Below are 22207 nucleotides of genomic sequence, written 5' to 3' on the forward strand. Positions count from 1 at the left end.
CCTTATGTCTCAGGACACAAGTTGATCCCCATATAAAATTGTGAAGATAATTCTCCCCATATCACACTGTATTGCACAATTGGCCAAAAATATGACTATTTTACTTCTCCTGAAGCATCTGGTCCTGACAATGTCAGTTAACAGTCATTTTTTGGAAAAAGGCTATTTAGTTACAGAGCAGACCATAAAGCCTGTTTTGCTGCAGCAATTTTTTTTTTTGTATTTCATTTTTTGGAAATGTAACTGCTGAACATCCAGTTTTATTAAGACTTCTCTTTTTGGTAGTCTGATCAGGCAGCTTCTCCTTGACCAGTCACACCACTAGAATGGTGTCAGTGACCAAGCATTGCTTGGTCTTTCCAGCAAGCAGGCTGCTCCTCTGAGTGTCCTGAAGAAATTGCTACCACAACAACTTTAGTTCCTTCCCCTGCACACACAAGCACAAATTCTCTGATTCCAAATAATACAATCCATTCACCATCCTCAGTTACAGCAGTCAAGTCTCCACCTTGAAGCGTGACACCTGTACAGTTTTTATGATCTTAGTGGTGGGTTTTCCACAGACGTTGTTGGTGGGTAGCTGAGATGTTTCTTCTATTAGGCTGTCTTTAGATCCGTTCTGTCTCTGAGGGGAGCAAATTAAAACATGTTGTTGAAAAGGTATAGCAAAATTTAAATACTGTAGTTCAATAACTCCTGCTACGACAGCCTTAGTGTAAGGGTGTGTAAATTTATATATATATGCATTAGGAATATTACAGTCTCTGCATTTATTCGATCAAACAGAACTTTTTCTCTGTCTTGCTTCCTCTCCCCTGCCACATCCTGCCCCTCTGTGCTATTTGGATTCATATTCCATATACAGAAAATGCCACAACTTATTATTTTATATTTAGCAAAACACTGCAAGCAAGTTCTTACAAAGAATTAATAGCCACTGTTGTGTGGGGGTCTTGGGCAGAGAGAAAAGAGAGAAGTTTTTGTGGACATTGAACATTGTAATATTAATTCCTTTCAGGGCATGAATTTAAGCCACATTGTATTCGATATGACTGGAAACAAGAAAATGTGATTTTTTTAAGAGGACTCAATCCCACAAGTTACCTATTTCTACAAAGCACTTTAATGTTTTTATCCTTAAGCATACCAACTTCCCCTTTTCTGTTGGAGCAAGTCCTTATAGAAATACCAAGGACAGATCATCTTTTTCCATCACATGCAGGAACACAAATATTCTTGAACGTGATTTCTATCAAGGAAGAGGTGATGTGTTAGCCAGCCTTACAGTGAGAAACATCTGTTAATTGTTTTAAAATCGTTCAATCATCAGTGCTTAGATAAAATATGACATGTTTTGTTGGTTGTATTCTGTGCACCTTCCACACTACATATCAGCATGTAGTTCTGGTATATTCACATGCCAGATTAACAAATATGATGACTGGTATGAAAAGTTAGGAATTTGGAATTCTCCGTTCTGTGTTCTGGTTTTCCTTTTGTGTTCTTGTGCAACAGATCTGCAAGTGCTTTTTTAATAGAATTTGCTTCTCACATTTTGCACTTAATAAAACTATCAAATCTGAGAGATATGGTACCATAAGGTAAGATGAAAGCTACTGATTACATTTAAAAGGATAAGTTATATCCCTTTTAGATTTCAATAATGTAAAAAACATTCACCATTTGGAAAAAGAAAAAAAAACAGTGAAAGCCATGCTTCAAGCCCTAGTAACAAAACTTTAAGAAACCCTCCTAGAAGCAGCAAGTAAATTACAGTAGGTTGTGATTACAACTGCATCCCAAACACACTTCCGTATTTTAAGAAATTACAATCGTTGATTGCCTTCCTATGGAGAACCAGGTTTGATCTTAAGGAAGCATCAAACTCAAATTGGGAAGGAGTCATCCAGCAGCAGAAGCAGGTGTTTGCAGCGGCATATGCTACCAAACTGTGTATATTTGGAAGTATAAACAGTGTAAATATAAACGAGTATGTAAAATTTCAAGTCACACTTCTGAAAAAATCTCAGCCAGCTTTAATTTTCACTGAAAAAAACAAAGACAATTTAAATATAGCACTAGACTCCCTCTCCTCCTTCCAAAAAAGGAAAATTGCAAAGGATGCACAACTACTAACCTGTTGAGTCAACTGGATGCTGGGACCTTTCGCATCTGAAGATCGTGTAACAGGCAGTGGAGGCACCAGATCAGTTTTTGCACTGGAATTACGATATTACAAAACTGATATTGCTATAATGAAGTAAACTATAACTGTGCAGAAGAAGAACAGTTACACAGATGTGAAAGGCAAAATCTGAAATGCTCATCACCTGATTTTAAGACATCCAAAAGCTACCATGCTGATCTTCAGTAGTCATTGGGCACCTGCAGGGCATAGGTCATTCCATCTTTTCTCAAGGGGCCTTTCTTCTCCTGGTCTACACAAGTGGCCTACCTTCATATAAGATGAGTCCCCCCTGAAATTATGGGTGTGTCACACCTCTGTCAGGGTTCCATCAAGCTAAAACTAGCCTTCCAAGCAACTGATACCATCAGGAAAACTGCTTTTGATACTGAAGGCCTTAATAAAACTGAGAATAGAGTTGTCACTTTTCCATTTGTAAGTACACCCTTTATACATCAATCTTCTAGGAAAGACTGATCCACCCATTGCTGAAAGGGGTTGTCTAGAGTTCCCATGAAACAAATTACAGAGCTAATGTAGATGACATCTTAACTCTGTGAAGGATTAAGGTATCGAAAAGCAATTCATGAGTTCTGATCCCTTAGGCAACATCATGACCTACCACTGAAGAGCAATACTTCTGGCTTTTTCAGCTTTTCCCCCTTCAAAGAGAATCAAGCAAGCCTCTGTAGCACAGAATAGACCAGAAATGTTTTTGTACTTGTTCTAGTCATTTAGCTCTGAAGACCTACTATTTAGAGAGCTGCCTGAATCCTATGCCACCAAACAACCATGTTCATGCCACTTCTAATCTAACCATGATCTTTGAACAACTTTTGGGCCACCCTCTAAAACAGTCCACTGCTAACAACGACTTTCACATACTTCACTTCAGACAGGACAGATCTTTCACCATCAGAGCACTGGGACCGCCGATACTGACGGTAGCTTCGAGGGGAATGTGAATGCCTAATGCGGATCGGGTCACCTTGAGTCCTAAGAGAGACACAGAATTCACAACTGTAGGTTAGTAAAACAGATCTTTGGCACAAAACCAAATTCAATTGCAGACTGAAAGATACTCACGTTTTTTAACTTGAGTGTAACAGACAGATTTTTACATTGAAATTAAATCTGGCTGAAATTAAAAGGCTGATGTTTTTCTTACGAGCCTGTACTTGGAATTCAATGCTTTCAAATTGCAAAAGTCACAAACTGCCATGCCCATATTTGAGAATGAAACTATTTAATAAAGAATGCATTAATATATACAGCTTTGAAGTCAGCCTTTTCTGTTTAGTGGTGTTGTGGAAACACATTATAATGCAAACTAGGATCCCCTTTCTGCCACAGGCAGCTGCTTGCACTGACACACTGCACCACAAACAGGCAATTAATCACAGTGAAATAGAAAGAATTGGTTCTTAAGAAATAGCGATGTCCTGGCAGCTGCCCATGACAAGCAAGGAAAGGGGCTGAACAGGTCAAAGAGTGCCTTAGATGATCAGAATAAAAATTTAAAAGGAAGCAGAAGTTTAGGAAATAAAGCGATTTGCTTGTTTGCATCCAATTATCTCTAATTCTGTAGTGTATAACATAAAACAGATTTACAGACGGCACAGGGAGATATACAGAACATATAGGTATCTAGCAGGTTCAAGAGAGTGTGCATGAGATAGGGAGAGATTAAGATTATTATTATTTTTTTTAAATAAAAAATATTAGGTTTGACAATTTTGAAGTATCCTCACCCAGCCCATCCTCAATGATCATTTAGAGATGAAAGCTTAGAGATTATGTCTAAACCCATGTCTATTTCAGTATGACAGAATCCACAGTAAAATAAGAAAAGTGGACTTTCATATTCACAAATTAAAATCCCGACATAAACTCACTCTATTTTAGTGTATGGTATTTCTTTCAACTGTTCCTCAGACAGGCCAGATGGATCCACAAGCTCCTTCCTAGAAAAGATTAGGGAAAGTAAAAAATGAAACAGTAGCTTCCAACTACAAAACTGTTCTTATTTTTATTATATTAGGCTGAAAAGATTTACTGAAACAAGCTGTTGTCAGCCCTGAAGCTATCTCAACATCAAAACAGAAAACCTATTAAGAAATGTGTCTAACTTCACCTTGATTGCTTCAAGTGCATGTTGCATCCTGTTCCACCTTTCTCTCACCTCCCTGCAAATCTGTTCTTGTTGCTTCACAATGCATATGAACATTGTTTATACTGAACAGCAAATATGCTTTGGAATAGCTAACAATCTTCCTAACTGGCAGTTCTATAGCAAAAGGGGGCCTCATCCTGTTATAAACAAGGACATTTTGGAAGTCACAGAGGAGTAAATCTCTAAAATTCTGTATTCTTAATCAATAATTCATCCACATAGAACGGTCATCTGTATTCAGTGCATTCAGTGATCTGCAGTGTCTTCTACACACAGCTAGTCACTAACACTCATATAATTTACTGTGGCACATAACTAAATCGGAATGTAATGCCTCACATCCACAGAGCAGGGGGTGTGAATAATTACTTAAGAGGCAAACCAAGCACTCACTCTGACTCTGCAAGGACCGTACTTACTGAATATGTTTCCAAAGTTCTTCTTTAGCTTGTACATCTGGGCTTCTCCTATAAATACCAACGAAGACAACAGAGACAGAACTGTGAAAAACAATCTGATGTGTTGCTGTTCAAATAACTTTTAACAGCACAGACCTTGCAGAGAAATAATAGTAAATGTGATTTCGATTTTAAGGTTTGTTATCTCAGAAAATTTGTTAAAATTCAGCACTTCTACTGAAAAGTAATGTCTTGAATGACAGGTTCTCAATCACAATTCCTGCTCCATTAGCCTTCAGCATATGCATAAAATATAAACAACTGCAGAACTTTCCAAGACAAATCAATGAGTAGCTATTGCCACTCCTTATCCAGCTGAGGACAGTGTGTTTTGGAATTACACCTTTGTGTTAGTCCTCAGAAATGTCCTGTAGCCCATGGTGCCCTTTGTGAGCAGGAGGGACAGACCTCTCCAGACTGACACACCAGTAATTCCCTGCCATGCCAAGTAAGCACCAGCTCAGAGGACCAGTTGCTGAGCTGCAATAACAGTACAGCCTCTCTTTCTGGGCAGTTCCAAAAAGGATTTCTGCTCACTTCATTTGCCTTTGTGATATCCAGGACAAAAACCCACCAACACCCAAACCAAATCAACAACAATGCATACTCACATGAATATTTTAGCAAGTATTTCAATCACAGATAAAGAACTTAGCCAAAATTGTTATTTCCCTGTTGCAGACATAGAGAGGCAGTAAAACAAGCTTGAAAGCCATAGTGGTATCAGAAATAATTCCAAACTGCTCTCTAGCACTAACAGGTTCACTGTTTTCTTATTTCACTATTACTGTGTTTGGCTCATTTCCAGACTTCAGCCTAGGAATAATTTTCCGATACATCTATATTGCAGTAAATGTTTTACAGTCAGTGTAAAGGCTGATTATTTATGGATGGTAATATTTTGAGATGTTGGGGTTTTTTTAGATTTTACAGGTGCAGAACTACTGAGAAATATTAGTTTAATGGTTTATAAATACCAGAGTGAGGCAGAATGGTGAGAAACAACCTTATATTTGTGATTACCTGATGGGCCTAATACAAAGTAATCCATAACCTTCTCGGGCTCCAAGGTGGCTTTCCAGGCAGCGTGACACATCTGCCCCAGACAATTCCCATCCCTGCTCTCTGTTCTTACTGCCCAAGGTCCTCGTGATAGCTACGGCCACGAGCAGCTTGCAGACAGATTTTTCTCAGCGTTCAGAGCTTTTTGTGGCTTTTAATGTTTATGTTTATTTTCATGCATTAATTTTATCTTATTTTCACTTCTCTCTCTTCTCCCTTCTCACATTTACTTATCTTCTTACATCTGTCTATTCTGGTTTTAACTCCCTGATGTAGTAGCCTGGTATGCAGTGGCATTTAACAGCTGTTTTCACCCCTCAGTACTGAACTGATTGCTCTTTCTATGCAACCCGCTGCTCACAAAAGAGCAGCTGCAAACCTTGCATTCGCCCTGGGGCTGGGAAGACAAGCATCCTCTCCTGAGGGTGAATAATCCAGCAGTGGGGAATGTGAAAACTCTCGCAAAAAACTGCCAGCTTCTTCAGGAAGGCTTTGTAATGCTTACAAGCCCTAGTTTGCCTGAGGAAGCAAAGCCTCAGGGTCACTCCCAAGCCCACGGTCCCCACAAAGCAGGATATTGTGTACACCACCCACCCATCTGATCAGCTCATGGCTTTTAATTGTTCACGGAAATACGAGTGTTCAGTATGGGGTCTTAAGTCTCACACATCACCAACATCATGTGAAACCTCCCCCACGATAAGGAGTATTAATCTGTGGGGCAAGCGTGGAAAGCGAATCGTTATGTAATAAGTCATTAATTTCTCCTTTTTGTAGGAACTGTGCCTTCTGCTTTCTGAGGCCAACCTCAGGCATTTAATTCAGTGGTCTGTGCCCTTCTTCCTTCTTCCACCCCTGCCACTACACTATAATAAGGAAGCTAGTGGTGTAAAATACCGGTTTAGCAACATGGTATCTGATGGGAAAAAAACGCGAAGGAAACCCAAACATCGGCCCACAACACGCCCCCTCCTATCCTCCCCAGAAAAGAAAAGAAAAGAAAAGAAAAGAAAAGAAAAGAAAAGAAAAGAAAAGAAAAGAAAAGAAAAGAAAAGAAAAGAAAAGAAAAGAAAAGAAAAGAAAAGAAAAGAAAAGAAAAGAAAAGAAAAGAAAAGAAAAGAAAAGAAAAGAAAAGAAAAGAAAAGAAAAGAAAAGAAAAGAAAAGAAAAGAAAAGAAAAGAAAAGAAAAGAAAAGAAAAGAAAAGAAAAGAAAAGAAAAGAAAAGAAAAGAAAAGAAAAGAAAAGAAAAGAAAAGAAAAGAAAAGAAAAGAAAAGAAAAGAAAAGAAAAGAAAAGAAAAGAAAAGAAAAGAAAAGAAAAGAAAAGAAAAGAAAAGAAAAGAAAAGAAAAGAAAAGAAAAGAAAAGAAAAGAAAAGAAAAGAAAAGAAAAGAAAAGAAAAGAAAAGAAAAGAAAAGAAAAGAAAAGAAAAGAAAAGAAAAGAAAAGAAAAGAAAAGAAAAGAAAAGAAAAGAAAAGAAAAGAAAAGAAAAGAAAAGAAAAGAAAAAGGAAGGAAGGAAGGAAGGACATAATTACTCCTCCAAGCAAACTGTTTTTATCAGTTTCCAACTTGACATTAATTATTTTTCATCTGTTTAGAAAGTGTTACCATACTGGGATAGCCTCACAGCATTTATTCAAGTTAATTTTCTGCAAAAGAATATCCAGAAATATGATACAGATAAAGTATCTTAATAAAAGCATTTTCTTTCTAAAGGCCTGCTCCTCCACTCTTTGAAAGCAAAATGAAGAAAAACTTACAAAAAGAAAGGTCTTGTTAAGGTGACATGTAAGTATTGCATATGCTGCATAGGAAACTGATGTGTGTGTCGTTCTTTACAGCACACAATAAAGCAATCCTTCTATTAAATCTGTAAAGCCATATCACAATCCCTCTGTCACTTTGTTCTTCTCTTTTTACTCTGAATTGTTATAGAACTCACAGTTTTGACATAAAACGTATACTCAGACTGTTCTATTGCAGTATCTGAATGAACATCTTCTGCACAATTTGTACACTGATCAGACTTTCTAATGCACCAGAAACCTAACGGGAATTCCCAGTAAGTGATAAGCTTTCATGACTTTTTTTATTTTTATTTCATTTTCACAAGCTCAAATAACTGTACACATTAATAAGGTCTACATTATTTTTTGTCTGCATGTGCACCCTTATTAATATTTCAGTTTGAGTCACAAATGGTAAATTTAAATAGCCATGGAATTTTAATGGCCATTCTTCTTAATTAAAAAAAGCCCTTTGGCTACACAGATGTTTTACATAAATTCTTGGAAACAAATCCTGTAAAACTAGAATTGGGAGCTCTCTCCATTTGCTGATTCCTTTAAGAGTAGGAAAGGTCAAATTCTTGTAAAATATTTTTATTCCTGAGACAAAGGAGACATCACCTTACCACAACCAATGATAAATATTACTCATTATCAAACAAATTTAATGCATTGTGCCAGGCAGAATAACAAATATTTCAGCCATTACTTCATGCTTCGAAAGTGAACCTCTAGTTAAACTGATTGCAATACAGAACATAACGTGAAAGACTTATCTGCACTACTAAAATGAAGTAGCATTTGTAGCAATTCCTAAATGTGCAAATTGAAATGACAATATAAGCAGATTTAGAAGCCAAAACAACAATACCCTACACTCTACGGAATCACATTTCTGACCTGCATTCAGTCATGTAAGCAAACAGTTGAGCCAAACTAAATTAAGTAAATGCTCTTGTAACCTAGTGCAGGTTAATAGTTAAATGCCTTTTACTAAACTTTTTTTTAAAGCACTTTGAAAGGAATTCCCATTTTACTTTTTTTAAGTTCTTATTTGCATATATTAAGGATCTCTGCCATACTTGAGAGGTTTGGGTTTATTTTGTCGGTTTTATTTTTTTAAACTGAAGAGTGGACAAAAAAAAAAAGACGTATCTTCAGTACTAACACAATACAGAAAAAGAAATGAGAAACCACCAAAAATCTTCAGGATTTCTTAATTACTTTGCTTCCTCTAGGACCTGAACTTGTTAAGTGACGTTTATGGGTTTTGCTAGTAGTAATTTAAATAAAATATAACTCAGGATGTCACTCTGCTGGAAAATAAAAGCCATTTAATAAGTTAAATTAGACACAAGAGGGAGCCCGTGCTGTCCAAGAAATTACACTTACTTGGCCTCTGGGGAAAAAAAGAAAACGTTGGCTGTAAATTTAACTAATATTAACTGACTACATTTCCTAGTTTACAGTACTTTCTGTACATAGTAAAAAAATGTAAATGAAACTTAATCACCTGTATTTTATGGATTCCATACAAGTGAGCTTTAATATTACTGACTTTTTGTAATATATCATCGCATAATTACACCTAATAGCATTTGACTTTTGTGCAGCTAAAAGTGAGCAAGTTTGTACAAAGCCAGTTAAAACAGAAATTCTAATATTTGGAATTTTAATAGCAAATTCTGTTTCTTATAAGAGAATTAAAACGGTACACTATGAAGCTGGAAGCAGAAACAAGTTCCAGCAACACAAGCAACTAAGAACAGAACAAGAGGATTTTGATAGTGAAAACTTCAGTGTGTATTATGGTTTCAAAGGAAATGAATGAAATTATATGAAGGGTAAATTTAAGAAAAACTTAGTGGTAAGTACCTCATATGGAAGTGTGTTACAGGGTCACATCAGTCTCAGGGCTGCCTACTCTTCCCTGATAGCCATGCAGTAAGGATGGGGATACATTTCCCAAGCCTGTTCTCTCATGCTTTCTCTCCCAGTGCCTCCCCTCAGCTCTCCTTTATTCTTCAGCACCCCAGATTCTGCCCTGCCCTGCCTTGCCCTGCCTGCCAGGCATCAGTCTGAATGGTTTTGGATTGGTTGCTTGGATGGCAGATTAGGCTAGACATAAACATGATACAAAGCAGTGTGTCCCTACCCCAGAAACATGCCCTTAGAAGAAAAAGTATAAATTAAAATAAACCAGCATTTTCATTAGTTTTGTAAATTCATTTCAGAAGCTGGTATTTTCTCTGAATATAAATCTCTGACTGCTACTTGCCAACAGTAATTTGACATAGAGACAACAGCAGCTGGTCTCATCTGTAAGAAATCAGCAGACATTATATGACTAAAAAAGTGTGCATGTATTTCAGGAAAAATGCCAGCACCTATCACACATCACAGAATGGCTAGTGCTGGAATGGACTTAAAATCTCAATGTTTTCACGGACTTGTTGCCCAGAAGGGGAGTCGCTGTCCTCACTGCAGAACTAATATTCATCGAGGCACAAAAACCATTCAGAACTCCATCCGAGGTAATGGAAAGAGTTCCTGAGCAGCTCAGTTAGAAAGCCCTTCCTGCAATATTTGTGCCCTGAAATTAAAATCATTAAACAAAGGGAATTTGACCAGAAAGACAAATCTGCTAATGTGAAAACAAGTCATATGAAAGTCTCAATTTCTCTGCAGCCAAGAGCCACCACCATACTGGATGCACTCCTCCTGCTCTTTCCATGCCACAGCAGCCTTAATTTTCATGTCAAAGAGGGCAAGGGTTACATACGATCGAGATCTGTGCCTGGATCGTCGGTAGTTTGGATCTGCCTGGTTTTTCTCCTTCTGACGCCGTAGCACAGCTTCCCACTGAGGAGCTGAGTCAACCATGTCATTCTCTTGCCGTAATCTGCAAAAGAAGTACTGGGAATTCAGTCTCAGGTCTCCAATGCAAGATGCTCTAAAGAAGCAACAGGGTACTTTTTCCCCACAGAAACCCAGCTCCTGCAATGCAATATTTTAACTTTTCATCTTTTTAAGTTATAATTAATGTTCCCAAATTATATTGAAATATAAGAACCTGTATCAAAGAAAACTCAATGATTTGTTTATTAGAAACAGCACAAACAAAAAATGAAATTACTCAGGCTCTTAAGAACAGGCCGACACCTTGAATTGGTCTTCCCAGCCTAAGACAAACATCTGACATTTTTTTCCTGTTTACATATTCCATCTCATCCACAGAAAGTGTAAACCTCTTATCATTATACAAGGCTCTGCTACTAAATAGTTTTCAAACAGTTTGCAACAGCGTGCACCTTCTGAGGAGCCAGGGAAAACCCCTCAGGCATACCCTTGTCCAGCTCCTGCTCAGAGGAAGCAGTTCCTTCACCCTGACCTGCAACAAAGCCCAGGATGCATGCAGATGTTCCTGGCTGCACTAGACACATGTAATCCTGTCACTGCGCCCCTATGGCTTTAGCCCCGTCACTGTTTCACTGCTTCTAAACCACATTATATGCCTTTTATTTCTTTCTGTTTTAATTCCATGAATCTGTTATAGAAATATAGTACAGATTAAACGAAATATAAAAGTCTTATAAATTCTCACATTTTTTAGCAGGCTGAAGTAACTCTACAATGACACTACCAGCCAGGGTAAGTGTTGTGTCTGTCAGCTTTTAGCCATTCAAAGCTCTACAGATGCTTCACAGTTTGGGGGCTGTTGATAGGAGCGGTGTGATGAAGTGCTAAGGAATGGATATACTTGGTGACAGTGGTGAATTTAAAATTCAGCAGGGATTTAGAAACAACCTTGGAAGACGTCACTTCAAAAGTGAGTTCTCTGATAGGACAGTGCGACTGGTGTACTGAAGAAACCAGAGGAGCTTAAGAAAAACCAGGAAGACTGACAGGTAAAACAAACTAACAAACTAACAGAGATGAAGGGACTGAAGATGTGACTGATAAGAAATACAAAGCATGCTGTTGCTGTTGGGTTTTTTGCCACAGATATACCTTTCTCCTTGAGTTTTGCATTTTATCAGGCTAAACTGGATACACAGGTTGCTGCTCTGCCTTTAATCAGATCTTCTCTCACAAGCGTAATGGATTTTGAGCTGGATTCCCAGCTACTGTAAATCACCACAACTCTACCAAATGGTACCAAGCTTCTGAAGAAGACCACAGCATCAGGTTTGCAACTCTAAGCAAGTCTTTCTAAACCTGTAATCTGGTGAAAGGGATTAACATAAACTTCTGTCTGAGGATTTAGTAGAAGAACTCACACAGCAACAAGTAATGAACTGCAATTTTCATTCCAAATCATCCAATTTGTGGAGACAGCAATCATCCCACGTGGTATAATCACAATCAAATGCCTCCCACATATGGCAGTCACTTGCACAGACAGAAAAAACGTGGGGGCCAGACCAGCACTGTTGCCATGGGTGATGGGTCTGCCCGCTTGACTGTATGTCAACCCACTGCTCCCAAACAACTCCTCCTCACAGGTCAAGTAGAGAGCCATGGTCTAAGCCATGGTATTCAGATGCTTGCCATTAAGTAACAAGACCTCCTCACTCTTCTCAGGAAATCCACACAACACAGCAGATCACAAGGTCCCTACTCTGGCACAAAGCCCATGTGATCCTGCGTCTCTGTGTTTCAAGCCACACTTACACACTGACCCCAAATGACCTCTCACTAAGGGCATAAGCACAACATTTCTGCTCCAGTCTACTCTGTGCATGGCAAGCACAGTCGCTAGCAATGCATTCACTTATTCCCAGGTTCTTCAGATTTCTACTTTGCTTTCCTTCTTTTACTTGTAGCATACAACAGTGGTAATAACTGTTAGTTATCTCTTTAATTTGAGCAAAATACCAAAAATCTAAATATATAAGGTAGCATGGCAGCTGTCAAAGCAAGTGCTGTCAGCACAAAGTACCATTGTACCATGGCAGAACTCTACTAGGTGGAGATAAAAAGAAATTAAGCATTCCTTTTGCAGCTGCAAAAGGATCATATTTAACGCTGTAAAGGATGACCAAGCTAACACAGTCTCTAAATAAAAGACATTATTCAGACACAATAATCAAATCCTAACAATTTTCATTCAAAATCTTATGCTCTTTGGCAACAGAGATGACAGAAACAAACAAACAAACAATTTAAAGAAATTTTAACTCAAAACCCAAACTTCCATGGAAAGATAATTTTGGCAAAATACGTGTTGCCCTTGTACTTCAAAAGTCCCTTAAAACTTTCCTTTCAATCTTTCCACTTTTTGTTCCCACAAGGCAACAACTTGTTTTATGCCTTATAGAAAAAGATTCCTTGTTATGTGCATGTGAACCAAAACCACTTGAGATCAACAGCTACCAGTGACAATTTAGGCATTGTTTTCAGTAAGACTTGATGGTAAAATAAAAAATCATAAGAGTATCACCAATCACCTTTTGACTTAGAGATGCTTTTTTCCTCATTTCAGGTCATATGATAGCAAGCTACATTTATGCAATAATAATTTCTCCTAAGACAAGAAACTCTGAAGACTTGATTCTTGAAACCTCATTCAAAATATTTAAGTGTATATGATTTAAGTACAATGTACAGCAACAAGGAGTTAATTGGGAATGTGAAAGATGAAAGCAGCCTTGGCTGCATTGACCACGTGATTCTGGAATTCAGGATCTTGACAGAAGACAGGAGGGCAAAAAAATAAGATCACAACCCTGGACTTCAGGAGAGCAGTCTTTTCAAAGATCTTCTTGGAAAAGTTCAATGGGATATGGTCCAAGATGCTTCTGGCTAAACTCAGATACAAACAGGAACCATGCAGAAGGCAGAAGCAGAGGCAGGTAACGTGCAAGGAATACAGAGGCATTACCCAAGCAACCACGAATGAGGTTAAGAAAGCCAAAGCCCAAAAGGAATTGAATCTGGCCAGGAATGTCAAAGACAACAAGAAGGGCTTCAGTAAGCAGACAAGTGACAAAAGAAAGGCTAGGGAAAACGTGAGCCCTCTGCTGAAAGAGACTGGGGACCTGGTGATACAGGACACAGAAAAGGCTGAGGTACTGAATGCCTTCTTCACCTCTTTCTTTACCAGCCAGGTCAGCTTTCAGGAATCCCAGGCTCCACAGACCAGAGGTAAAGGCTGGAGCAAGAGAGAGATAACCTCAGTGGTCATCAGTGGCCAGTAACTAGCAGTGTACCCCAGGGGTCAATACTAGATACAACCCTGCTTAATATCTTCACTAATGATCTGGATGATCGGGCAGAAAACACCTCGGCAAGTCTGAAGGTCACACCACACTGGGAGGAGGCTCTGACACATAAGACAATTGTGTGGCCAACCAGAGAGAACAATACAGGCTGGAGAAATAGGCCAGCAGGAACCTCATGCAGTTCAACAAGGGGAAAGGCAAAGTCCTGCATGTGGGGAGGAATAACCTCAAACATCAGAACAGGCTGGGGCTGCCCTGCTGGAAAGCAGATTTGTGGCAAAGGACCTGGGCATCCCAATGGACACCAAGTTGAACATGAGCCAGAAACACGCCCTTGCTGCAAAACAGCAGAATGTTGTTCTGGAATGCATTAGGCAAATTACTGCCAGCAGGTCAAGGGAGGTGATCCTTCCTTTCTACTCAGCACAAGTGAGGCTGTATCTGGGGTATTGTGTCCATTGTTGGGCTCCTCAATACAAGAGAGATGTGGACAAACTGAAGAATGCCACAAAGGGCCACCAAGATGATAAAGGGACTGGTGCAGCTCTCACATAAGGAAAGGCTGAGAGAGCTGGGACTGCTCAGCCTGGAGAGGAGAAGGCTGAGGGGCATTTCATCAATGTACCTAAATACCTGCAGGGAAGATGCAAAGAGGACAGAGCCAGGCTCCCATCGGTGGTGCCCAGTGTTGTGGCTTCAGAAGTTCTCATCTGCGTTTCTGTTTTTATCTGCTAACTTGCTTTCATCTGATAAATAGTTCACAGTGATCTCTTCTCATGTGAACAATATATTCTACTCCTCTGTGACAAGAAGCAGATTCTTTTCAGTCATTTTATTCCACTGAAACAACAGAATTTTGTGTTTGTTTGTGCCAGGGACATGGGAATTAAATTAATATTGATGCATGCAACAGGTACAACTTGAGTAACAGCAGCTGCAAGCCTCATTATATTGTCCCATTTAACCCTGTTAAGGCTGACCCACCTCTGCTAACAGAAAAGCTATTCAGTGCCTGTGTTCCTTCAGCTTATTATATTTCTGCCATGGCTGCTAACAAAATGCAGAAAATCACTATGGCTAGTGGTTTTCCTGCACCTAATGACATGGAACAACTCTCAGATATCTAGCTTATTTTCTACCTGTTTAACACTGATAATGACTTATCTGGTCTGATTTTTAATGACCACCTAAGAGTAAGAGATGCTGCAACATTAACAATTTTGATGTATCTTAAATTTCTGGAAATGTGAAAAACATAAAACAATCCACACAATTTGATTTTTTTTTTCCTTTTTAATTTTAAACATGTTTTCATGAGGTGAGGAAAGGTTAGTAAAGGCCCTTTCATTCTTCAGAAAATGATAAGCAGTACTTAATCCTTCTTACAATTCAATCTTTATATTCCAAGAAGCTCTTAAAAACATTGTTATGTCAGTCCCTAATTTCCTTCACCTGCTTGTGGAGCTTCCTGAATAAGAAGTTTCACAGGAGAAAAATCCTGGCAAGAGTATTCTAGGACAAAGGGATACAAAACACCATTTACACACTGATTGCTGAAACTACACAGAGCTCACCTGGAAAACAAATCTTCCCTGCACACTAGGTTATTGTTCACCAGTATCTCACAAGACTGTGCTCTAATATAAGTAAACTCAAAAGAAATCTCATGGATCAGATATGCTTTATGCCCATTTGAATGTCACAATGACTTTCTGGCATCTCTTTAAATACTGCAAGTCATGCTTAAAATATTATTATACTGCATATTTCTGCAGCACTAAATAGCATATATTAATTTCTAAGAGCTTCCAAATATCTGAAAATCATTTGTCACTAATAGTGCTAGATGTTTGACAAAAAGAAATTATGGTAGCATGTGCAGACAGCTTCTTAGAAAATTTGCCTTAAAACCATTACTCTTTTGTCCACTGACTCTTACACTCTGTTTATGCAATATGGAGTAAATATATGTGCTTTTTAAAAATATTTTTTCATAAATACCTCTCAAATGCTGTTATCAATCGCAACATAAAAGTTGCCAATTTAAAGTAGTTGTGGGGGTTTTTTCTACAATAAATCACTTGTTATGCTTTTTCATATAAGCAACAAGAAAAATAGAATATCAAAACAAAACTTGCTAGCACCAGTTGATATTAACACTGTTGTCCTACTAAAGGCCAACACTCTACACATTCTGAGCTTAGGCCCACACTTTACATTTTGGAAAATAAAAATATTTATACAATTAAATGCCTTTATTTAAAAACAAGACTGAGTTTCAGATCAATTAAAATATTATTTCTGTTATCCTCAAAAGGTTTCTCTACTAAAATTCTACACTTGAAATTTCTGATGTATTGAAGCATATGCTGTGAGCAGTTTGTCATCACCATTATCAACTGTATTTGCAGTCATATTACAAATCTTTTGTAACTATGTCCCATATTTGATTTTCATTAATGATTTCTTCCCCAGCAACAGGACAGTATGCATTCATTGCATAGGCCTTTTGGCAATTATCTCTCTTCTTACTAAACAAAATGACGTCAAGCTGCCTCAAGAGGACTAAATACTTCTAAAACATGTTAGATTCCTTCTTACTATGTCCATCTCAGAAAAGTCCATCTCCATGTGTTTGTGTTCCATGTTAAAATATATAAAGATCACCTGTTTCTCTTCTTCCGATGCTCTCTGTTGGAATTTTCTGATTCACTGCCACTGCTGGTGTTACAGCGAGACCGTGACCTGGAGAGGAGAAAAGCAACATCTTAAGAATAATTTATTGACTAACATCAAAAGTACTGAAGTTCTAAATACAGAATGAACAACACTGCAAAGACTAGAAAAATCAGAATTAAAAGACTCTAGAGGCTTGTCTATGCCTGAATATCATATTATCTTTTTCTCATTAATTCATTGGGAATAAGTGATTCAAAGGTGGTGCACTGGGAGTGCAGTGTCAAGTGAGTGCATATTTGCTTTTGAATCATTGCATTGCATTTTTGTTTATTTCACCTCTCAGCATTCTTTGTGTACATGTCACAGATGTGAAATGTTTTCTTTTTAACTGCACGCATTCAGGCTCTTTCCTTCTTGCACACTGTGGGACACTCAACAGAAACAACACAGTAATTCTGGTTTTGCAGGCAAAACAAAATGCTCATCAGATCTCGTTTTTCTGTTCACTTCAACTTCCATCTTCTAGTAAGTTTGTATCTTTTTTCAAGTGTCGGGCAGTATGAAGTAACACCACTCACTATGACTGCTGATCTTCATAAATACAGCCAGGCTTAAGTGTGCCCATTGGCAGGTGTATCAACACACCTTTGGGATGACCCGATACACAGCTACAAAGATGGTGCGTCATGAGAGCACGAGTTAAAGCAGTTAGTTCTGTATCACCTCTGACTGCAAAGCTTCAAACGCTAAGGTGACAGTTACAGCTCTGTTTATTACTGAAAAAGACTGGTGGAACAAGCTGATGCTGAACCAAAATGGGCATATGCCTAACTACAGGCAAAATCCTCTCAGCAGAAAGAAGTGCTTAGCTGCTTACTATCTGAGACCCTTAAATCCTTGATTGCCACTGATCAACATTTTGAAGTAGAGAGACCAGCTGTCAGGGCTCTGATCCTAGAAACCAGGACTCTTAACTGTATCGCTGGGCTAGGTCCTAAAAAATGGCACTCTCATCAAAAGCTGTTTTGGATCTTTGTTTAGTGTGATTATGGTCTCCAAATGCCTCGAAAAATAGACATGTTTTTCCGTGACCCTGTCAATTGACCAATATTAACATAAGCTGGCTTAGAAGGACTTAGGGTAACAGGAGTTAGTGATGGGCTTTCCTGCAATGGAATACAGAAAATTCCTTCTGAGGTTTCTGACCATGAAATAGGAGATACAAAGGGATAACTCCTGATGCTGTTGGCAGAGACACATATTTTATTGTGTCTTGTGGCTCTTCTTTTGCTCTTTCAAAGGCTAGTGTTTTAAGAGGACAGAAGTGTTACATTACACCTCAAACAAGCTGAGGAGTAAAGGCAGTTCATTAGGTGTAGGTCACAGGTAAGGAGAAGCATTCAGTGACAAGGTTGGAGGCTACTGACAAGCACCTGGTCACTGCATGTTCTAACAGTTCAGAGAGAACAGGATGAGAGAAGACAACAGAGACTTCAAAGGGAACAGAATGTCTGCAGCATGGACCTCCCCCAAGTGTCCTGTTTGGTCAAGGACACATCACTCTACCCTCTGTCTCTGACACTAGGACACTGTCACAGATGTCCTTCTGACACAGCTGAGAGTCTAATGAATTTCTCCATAGTACCATTGAATTATGGCTTTTATAAAATTGCTGTGGCATGTTTCTATGTTTGTGGAGTCTGGTGTCACCCACCCTCACCCTATACTGCCCCACCAAACTAAGAAATCATTACCTCAGCTCCCAATCAAACAGAAAAGTTTTAGAATAATAGTACAACTAAAACTTAGAAAAATCAGTTCAACTCAGCCTGTCTGAAGAGAACAGGCATGGAAAGGTGAAATTTCCCCAGAGTATAAGCAGAAACCTCTCCCCATCCCCAAATTTCATGCTCATTATTTAAAGCCATTTGAGAGGCTCACGATAATCAGTTTCCCAGGTAAAAATACAAATTAGTAAGTAAAGTTGAAATTGGGGATAAGAAAGATGTATGTTACTACAGAAATACATAACCCCAAAGGAAGGAGGAAGATTAAGAGACAGTGTCCAAAAGACTGGCACAAGGATGTGCAGAGAAATAATTTACCTAGAACTGCAGCGGAACTTACATGTCCCAAAGTATACTTTTTTCCCCTGAAAATCTTATCAGATGTTAAATAAATATTCCACTACTCCTGAATCTCAACATTATTAGGTCATCTGAGCAATACTGTTCTTTCACACTTTCAGGTCATTAGAACAAATCTATTCTTCTACAGTTATCAGCACTTCAAGTATTTTCTTACTCTGATTTAAGCAATTTATCCCATAAGGCACTAAGGCAGCAAAAATCACAAAGTGGCAGAGGAAGTACAAGATAAAACATCCTATTTCCTCAGATTCAAGATAATACTTCTAGTTTTTCAGGAATGGAAATCTGATCCACTTTTGCTCTATTGCCTATCAAATTACTTTATGTTCCCTGTCAGGAAAGCACTGTTGAGGAGACAGAAGGGTTGCTCAGCTGTCAAATCAGTGGCAGCTGCTTATGCTGGCTATGAGAATATTATCTTCCACTGACTATTAAACATGAGCTTTTACTGAACTGAATAAAATACCAAAAATGGAAATAAAGGTGGTTTCCTAAGTCAGGTCCACAAACACATGAGATCATCCTGATCTCTACAGTTACAAAGCATCTTTCATTCATTTTTCTCATGTTTTCTTGGTCCTGCAATGTATTTGGTACTTTCTAGGTGGTATCACTATATGGTCTGACAAAAGTAGCAAGAAACAATGCAACAGCACAGAACAAAGAGAGTACTAGGAGGGGACCTGGGGGGTAAAGAGGGTTACAGGATTTGGTATTTCAGAGAAACAGTTGACAGGGAAGGGTCATACTCTGGTGCAGTCCTTCTCTGGTTGTAACTACTGGAAAGCAGCCAAACAGTGAGAAAGTGGAGAAGGTCTATTCAATAACCAACCTGTACATTTGTAATGTAATACAGCCTGTGGGAAGAGGTCCCTTCTGAGCACTGGGGTTTTCCATCTGAGATGCCTAAATAAATCCCCCTCAGTTTATGTGCTAGACACCTACCACAGCACAACCACTGGTGGCATGTAATGGTAACATCCTTAAAAAAAATTACCTGTTATGTCATAATGGGAGCAAAGCATGTGAACACTTTCCCTGACTTCCTGTGATTGTCCCTGGGATGTCTATCTCTGCCAGAGCTGCTTGTGCTGCAGCAGTGAATCACATCCTGGGAGTGCTTCCCTCCTCCTCAAGCTTCAGGAGATTCTGACATGGAAATTCACTGCACTGCCTCCTTTTTCCAGCAATCAGGGAGGAGAAGAGCAGGAGGGGGAAGAAGCACAACACAGTCATGGCAGGCAGATGTGGCACTAGAGAACTCCAGATGCAAAAATCTGTCACAAGCTGAAGCTGTTGAAGGGCAGACCTGAATTCACACCATAATTTATTTGGAAAGGTAACAACCAGTCAGGACTGCATAGGTGGAGGAGGGAAAATCTTAAGGAAAAAAATCAGCAAAAAATGTGCAAGACTGCAAGAAGATCATAGGAAGTCAAATACGTCTGTAAACTTACTTTTGGCAGGACAATTAACCTCAACTGATGGTGCAGTTGCTTTCAAAACAGATTAATTAAAACTGGACTGGGAGGATGGAGAACTTAAAACAAAATCTGCAGATACAAAATCCAAAAGCTGGAATTTCTAGAATTGACTTTCAAGTTGCAGACAAGCCTTTAGCAAACTTCCACCAATTGCTTCTAGCATAGTGTAGTACCAACGTGCAAGGCAGCTTGCAGGAATGTGTGCTGTTATGAGGCCGTGCTACGGAGTGTTTTATCAAAAGTAAGACAGGAAAGAAAAGATTAAATGGGCAGCACACAACAAACCTTTTAATACTGAAGAAGATGGGCAAGAAGGAAGGGAGGGAGGGGATGCAGGAAACGAAAATATTATCATTACCTTCACAATCATGTAATGGCTTCTATGGATTATATATTTACCTTCTCCTTTGCTTTAAATCTGAATCTTCACCACTGTTTTGATTTTTCCTGTGACATTAAGAAGTTTTAATGAAATCACATCAGATCTTGTAATACAAATACACAAAACCTCCCATTTAAAACAAAACAAAACAAAAACCCAACATAAAAAAATAACAAAACAAACACCAAAAAATCCCCCACTTTACACAGATGTTTCGTTCTTTTTTTCCCAGCATGATTCAAGGCAGAGAATAAAGGGTATGTGCCTGTTTCTAACTTTGCAGGACACCTCTACAATAAGTTGTGAAGGCATGATCCCATTCAAGCTCTCATTGCAAACTTCTGACTTGCAATGTTAAGCACACTATGCTGGCCTTTAGTTTCCACCTGTTCCCAGTGCAGAAAAGCTTGTTTTTCCTCTTAATTGCAGTAAAGGCTGCATAAACAACATGACTATTGTTATTAAGCCACTGAAGAAGGAAAGTGCATGATTAAAACCAAGATTCAGGAAGACATCATTATGTTATCATTTACCTGCTGCTGTCAGTCTTCACCGTCTGACATATGAAAAAAGACTTTTAAAAACATTTTGTTGGTGTGATGGCCCAAGAGAAAAATTGTTATTGGCATAACCACCTGTCCACCAGGCAGAACAGTCAAATGCAAATCCCAGATGACCAACATTTTGCATCTCAAAAAATTTCCTACTGTATAGTGCACTGTACTTTTATTGGTACAAGACAGTTGGCACTGCACATCTCTATTCCTTTGTTTTTACAGAGCCCAACAAGTCCTTCTGCCAACTAAGCTAGTAATGGATCAGAAAACCCATTCAGGAAACACATGGCTATTAACACTCACAGGGGCTTTATCCAACAGGGTAAATAAACATAACTCTATGGACTGAAAGAGCCACACAGATTTACTTTATCTTAGGCATAAGCCTGAGCATATCACTAAACATCCACCAGAGGAGAGTTTTTTCACTCCTTTTCTAGACAGCTAATGCTGGATAAAATGTCTGAAGCAGTTCAGAAACCTAATAAATATAAAAGCTCTACAGCAAACTAAATTTCCTCACAGAGATAGCTGTATTGTCAGAGACCCTCTTGCAAACCCTGGCTTTGAAAGCCAAACAGGTAATTACTTCAGACATGTTAGAGGGAATGTAACTCCCAGATTCTGGCTCATAAGGCAGTTCTAGAAGACTCTGGCAATGAATATGGCACAGTAGATGTGTTTGCCTATACTTCACAAGAGATCACAGTGCCAGGGTACTTCAGGGATGAAACCAGCTTCCCAGCATGACAAATCATCCCAGGCAACTTAGAGTCTTCTCAAAACAGTATAATTTCAGAATGGTCCCTGAAATTTGCATTTTGAACATACTCTAGGACACACAGCATGGAATCTCCATTTATTCAATTTTACTTCTCTAAGTTACACAATTCAGTACATACCCATTAAAACATATTAAGTATCTCACAGTTATATTTATGCTAGTATCCTCTGCAATGTAAAGTAACTCATGGGATTATTGAAGATGGCTTTATGGCTCATTTGTTGATTCTTTGTTATACTTACAGCAAAACAATGTACTCAAAATACTGCTCTGTATTAGAAGCT

General features: G+C 38.6%; 1 protein-coding gene across 1 annotated transcript in view; it reads right to left on the reverse strand.

Moving 5' to 3' along the window:
- Nucleotides 1–496: 496 nt before the first annotated feature.
- The window catches only part of EPB41L4A (erythrocyte membrane protein band 4.1 like 4A), a 146576-nt gene continuing 124865 nt past the window's right edge, over nucleotides 497–22207 (reverse strand). Inside the window, 8 exon segments of the mRNA XM_010007238.1 lie at nucleotides 497–625; nucleotides 2138–2219; nucleotides 3071–3181; nucleotides 4081–4149; nucleotides 4778–4825; nucleotides 10446–10565; nucleotides 16555–16632; nucleotides 20600–20647. Coding sequence (XP_010005540.1) covers nucleotides 497–625; nucleotides 2138–2219; nucleotides 3071–3181; nucleotides 4081–4149; nucleotides 4778–4825; nucleotides 10446–10565; nucleotides 16555–16632; nucleotides 20600–20647 — 685 coding nt within the window.

The sequence above is a fragment of the Chaetura pelagica genome, unplaced genomic scaffold (genome assembly GCF_000747805.2).
Source record: "Chaetura pelagica isolate M959 unplaced genomic scaffold, ChaPel_1.0 scaffold40, whole genome shotgun sequence".
Taxonomy (NCBI): domain Eukaryota; kingdom Metazoa; phylum Chordata; class Aves; order Apodiformes; family Apodidae; genus Chaetura; species Chaetura pelagica.